At 34.2% G+C, this 5135-nt stretch overlaps 1 protein-coding gene across 1 annotated transcript; it reads left to right on the top strand.

Annotated features, from left to right (window-relative positions):
- Positions 1-2811: 2811 nt before the first annotated feature.
- Positions 2812-4291, top strand: LOC111692714 (pleckstrin homology-like domain family B member 1; the record flags this gene model as incomplete). Its single annotated transcript, XM_023456811.1, has 3 exons — positions 2812-2995; positions 3180-3367; positions 3723-4291. Coding segments are annotated over 3 exons (561 nt in total), but the record flags the coding sequence as incomplete, so codon positions are not given.
- Between the last annotated feature and the right edge of the window lie 844 nt (positions 4292-5135).

A 5135-nucleotide genomic window follows, 5' to 3' on the forward strand; every position in this document is an offset into this window, starting at 1 on the left:
AATGTAAAATTATAAAATACTTGGTGTAATTAAACATAATTTAATTTGATTGAGCGGAGCTATAGAGGAAACGAACTGCAAAGGTCATGCTGGTGATATACAAATGTTAACATAATATTTAGATAAACCCAATTGTTTGCAGTTCACCAATTAAGAAATCTTAACAATTACAGAGATAGGGTTTTTATCACGGACAAAATTAACTGGGGGTTTTCCGAAAGAGATATACTGACACTGATAATAATTAATTATTGTTACTAAGTTATTTAAATTAAATTTCCTTATTTTGTTATTTCACCAACACAATATCTTCTCTAAAAAATATTTTGCTTCCGCATTTATTAAGTTGGCTTGATTGCTTCTCCGGAGCCAGCAAAGTGGCAATTAAAATATGTATATCGGGAGATTTTAGTTGGTGAACTATCCGGAATGTGAAAATTAGTCTTTTATTTGTGAATTATGGCATAGATCCAACCCTGTCTAAAATTACATCGGAGCATATAATTTCTTGTTTCTCGTCTTTCATTTAGAATCGTGATTCGCCTCCTGCCCCTGGTTACGCATTTATCTTTAGAATCCAGCAGCTGTATATAATAATTATATAATGTAGAAATTCTATGAAAAAAAACTGATGTTTGTAGACGAAATACTCGAAATAGTGTTGTTTGTTCTTCGTTTAGTACAAAATTATTGCTCTTATGTAATTTTTCCACGAGAAGGTACACAGGCTTTAAAGGGGAAAAGTAAATAAGGCTTATACAGGGTGTCCCATTGTCAGCGTACAAAAATTTACCAGGGGGTAGACCAGACGACCAAAATAAGGTTAAAATTCTTATAAAATATTTTTCTGCGATGCACTCTCACCGAGTTACAGGGTGTTGTTTAGAAAAAAATAATAACTTTTCGCAATAACTCAAAAACCCTTTCAAGGATTTAAGTAATTTTTGGGTGGACAAGTTGGCCTAGGCCGCCCCTGGCGTCAGATGTAGTTTTAATGACACTTCACACAAAAATTACTTAAGTTCCTGAAAGGGTTTTTGAGTTATTGCGGAAAGTTGTTATTATTTTTTTTAAACAACACCCTGTAACTCTCAATCAGTGAGAGTGCATCGTAGAAAAATATTTTATAAGAATTTTAATCTTATTTTAGTCTGGTCCACCCCGAGGTAAATTTTTGTACGCCGACATTGGGACACTCTGTATATGTACGATTTGACCCAGGAACCAACCGTTTTTGTCTTTTAACAATATTTCAAAAAATCGTAACAAATTTTCTGTCGGTTTTGGAGTAGATTCCCAAATAATGACGCGCTTATTTTCTTTTACGACAAGAATTACAGTTTTTCAAAAGAATTTTAGTTAATAGAATTAAAATAAGTAAATCTAAACATTTTAGATGAAAAAGACGCAGAGTGCTATTAAATTAGAGGGTGGAAATTGGAGATAGAGGTGAAAATGCACCCCTGCCAGTTTTTTAATTGTAGCTCGAAAACGAAGCAAAATTTCGCTATAGTTCATAGGGAAAATTATTTAGAGAATTGAATTTCCCCTCGAAATGGCTTATTTAAAAAATTTAAAAGAAAAATTTTATGCAAAAAGTCGTTAATAAACAATTTTAAAGAAAGCAACGACTTTTTGCATAAAATTTTTCTTTTAAATGTCATGTCATGAAAATATGATGGAAATCCTTGAACGTCTTATTTCCTTCCTTTTTTTCGAAAAATGAGAACTAAAACGTTTAGGTAAGGGAAAACGCGACAAAAATTGGCTAAGTTTGAATGGCCATATATGGTGATCAGTCAATTTTCATTCAAAAATACTTTACTCTTGTTTTTTTTAAGGAAATCTTTACTTTTTTTATGAAGCAATGCCTATACCTATCTTTACTCAAAAAAAACTAGACAAAAAAGTAAAAAAAAAATAAAAAAATCGAATTTTTTACTTTTTTTTTAAATTGTTTATTAACAATTACTTAAATTTTCTTTTTAAATTTTTTAAACAAGCGGAGGAAATTCAATTCTCGAAATAATTTTTCCTATGAACTATACCGAAATTTTGCTTCGTTTTCGAGCTACAATTAAATAACCGAAAGGGGTGCATTTTCACCCCTATCTCCTATATCCACCCTCTAATTTAATAGCACTCCGCGATTTTTTCATCTAAAATGATCATTTGAACGATCTGAGTGTGAGGACACATAAAGTTAAAAGAGAGGGTCAACCAAAACATAAACATTTATTTAATACGAGATGGAATTCAATATTTACGCAATTTGGCCGAAAATTATAAAGTGCAAAATCTAAAGGTGTCACTTCTCTGAAATAAACATAATTAGAGCAGTACTGAAATGTGAAAAATATTCGCGAGTGTATTTCAGATGTTTTTTTTGGAGCCAGGAGATATTTCGATAACCTTAACCCGAGAAAACTGAACTTGTGTTTATTCGCTTATATTTATCTTATTACAGAAGCAGACTATTACTTTTCCGAAGGTTTTCGACGCGCTTAATCCTCAGTCCTGTTTTGTTAAATATTTTTGTAATCTAAAAAATATCTTTGTTATTCCCGTTACTGATTCATTGATTACGATATTTGTAACACCTTCCGTTACATCGAATCTTGTAACACCACCATTTTAAATATTTAAATGGTGACTCAGACGCTTGAAAGGGAAACCTGCGATTTGTCTTTCACATAACGCCGACGAGGTGCCACTGCTGGTAATCAATTTTCTCGTAAACGCTGCTTATCCCCATATTTATTTATTCCCGTCTTTCCACTCGTCCATATTGAACGACGGTTTTAATTTCAGAGCCATGGGGAATCAGAGACCGCCGAATCGCCTAGGCCCCTGTCCGAGACGAGCGAAATGAGCCTTGAGGTGGGCACCTTGAACAGGAAGCGGAAGAGTCCCAGCGACAAGCAGAGGCCCCTCACCAGATACCTGCCCATAAGGGGGTCGGACCTGGACCTTCGCCAGCACATAGAATCGGCCGGTGAGAGTTTTTATTTTGGCGTGTACAGTTAAAAATTTTTAAGGCGCGCTATTTTCATGAATATTTTTTTAAATGTAACGTTTTTTTTTTTTTAAATGCTTGTGAATCGATTACGGCCAAATTTTTTATAAAAAATGGGTAGAATTTAATTCTAGATATTAAATTTTTATCTCTTTTCATGTAGGCCACCAGGTGGTGCTGTGCCCGCACGTTTTAATAAATTCGAGCACGTGCCGGGGGTTCCTTCACAAGAAGGGTTCGAAGCTGAACGGGTGGTCCAGGAGGTGGTTCGTATTCGACAGGAACAAGCACACTCTGACCTATTACTCGGACAAAAGCGAAAAGAAGCCCAGAGGGGGGGCGTATTTCCAGGTAATGAAAAAAAAAGTTTGTAGGAACTGTTGGTCGTAGGATAAATTTTTTTTTTAAATTCGTGAAAAAATGTGAGTTTTCAAACGGCAATAGTGCCATTCCGATTAAATTTCAACGGTAACAAAAAAAGGATCTACATTTTTCGAACCGAAAAAAAAAGTCAAAGTTTCGGTTGATTTTTCTCGTATTTGCAATTATTCTGTTCCATCTAAAAGAATAAAATCGAAAATCTAATTGTTAAATTTTGAAAAAATGGGACAAATCGAGGCGGTGTAGCCCCGAAATATCGTGTACGGAGATAATTCGGAATCGTCGTCGCTAAAAAGAGCAAATTACTCATAAACGGCTTTTCCAGGCCATCGAGGAGGTCTACTTGGACCACCTGAACAGCGTGAAGTCGCCCAACCCCCAACTGACGTTCATCGTTAAGACGCACGAACGTCTCTATTACTTGATGGCGCCGTCCCCGGAGGCCATGAGGATATGGGTGGACGTCATCTTCACCGGCGCCGAGGGATATCGGGAGTTCGAGCATGGCACCTGATGGTAAATTGCCAGCCCGTTCCGCGTCGGTTCACCGAATTTACATATTGTTACGTATGTAACGGAGTTTATTGTTCGTAATGGATAAACAGATCTAATTAGCTGGATATATTTTTATAATATAGCGATTAGGAGGTAGTTTTTATATTACTTTTGTACATAAACTTGGGGGTTCAATAATGTAACGTGATAAAGGACTATTTTTGTACGTCTAAATCGAATGGCCGTTTGCGATGTTGTGCGGTGCCTTTTGCGAGAGTCGCAAGTGCGGTGGCAGGTTTGTCGTCATTTCTTTTTAATGTGTTTTATGTTTTAAGACTGTGCACAACCAATATTTCTTGTAATTCTTATGTTTAATGAATATTAAAAATACGTTTGAAAAAAAAAACGCCGTTTCATTAATCTCAATCATTTATCAAATATTTCACTAAACCATTACCACAGCGCCTCTGGTGATTTGGAAGCCTAACTAATGCATAATGTAGACAACCGTAGATATGCATATGTACATTTGGTTGCCTAATTTAAGTGCAGTATTTATTGTTGCCCATGGGTATTAATTATTATTAAATATTTTTCCTTTATATTTAAAAGTTTAAATATATATTAAAGTAAAGAAATCTACCTTGTTTAAATTGTCCATACTTTAATATATATATTTAAACTTTTAAATATAAAGGAAAAGCATAAACATACCAGAACCCCATTTGTTTAAAGGAATAAAAAAATATTTTATGNGTATAAAATACCACAAAGTAGTTCAAACGTCTCAGTTTTAGTTGCAAACTGTTTTTCTACATATTAAAATTTAAAGCTATCGTTAACGACAATAATATTTTGCTAGACTAAAAAATACCACAAAGTAGTTCAAACGTCTCAGTTTCAGTTGCGGTGTACTATTCTACGTGTCGTAACGAGTAGAGCATTAAGAATATGAGGGAATAGTTCAAACGTTTCAGTTTTAGTTGCAGACTATTATTCAACGTGTCGTAACATAGGGATGGTGTTAAAAATATTATGGAATAGTTCAAACCTCTCAGTTTTAGTTGCAAACTGTTTTTCTACTTATTAAAATTTAAAACTACCTTTAACAACAATAATATTTTGCTGTACTGTAAAAAATACCACAAAGTAGTTCAAACGTCTCAGTTTTAGTTGCAAACTGTTTTTCTACATATTTAAATTTAAAGCTACCGTTAATGACATTAATATTTTGCTAGACTGT

This window comes from Anoplophora glabripennis, unplaced genomic scaffold (genome assembly GCF_000390285.2).
Source record: "Anoplophora glabripennis isolate ALB-LARVAE unplaced genomic scaffold, Agla_2.0 scaffold2859, whole genome shotgun sequence".
In the NCBI taxonomy this organism is placed as follows: domain Eukaryota; kingdom Metazoa; phylum Arthropoda; class Insecta; order Coleoptera; family Cerambycidae; genus Anoplophora; species Anoplophora glabripennis.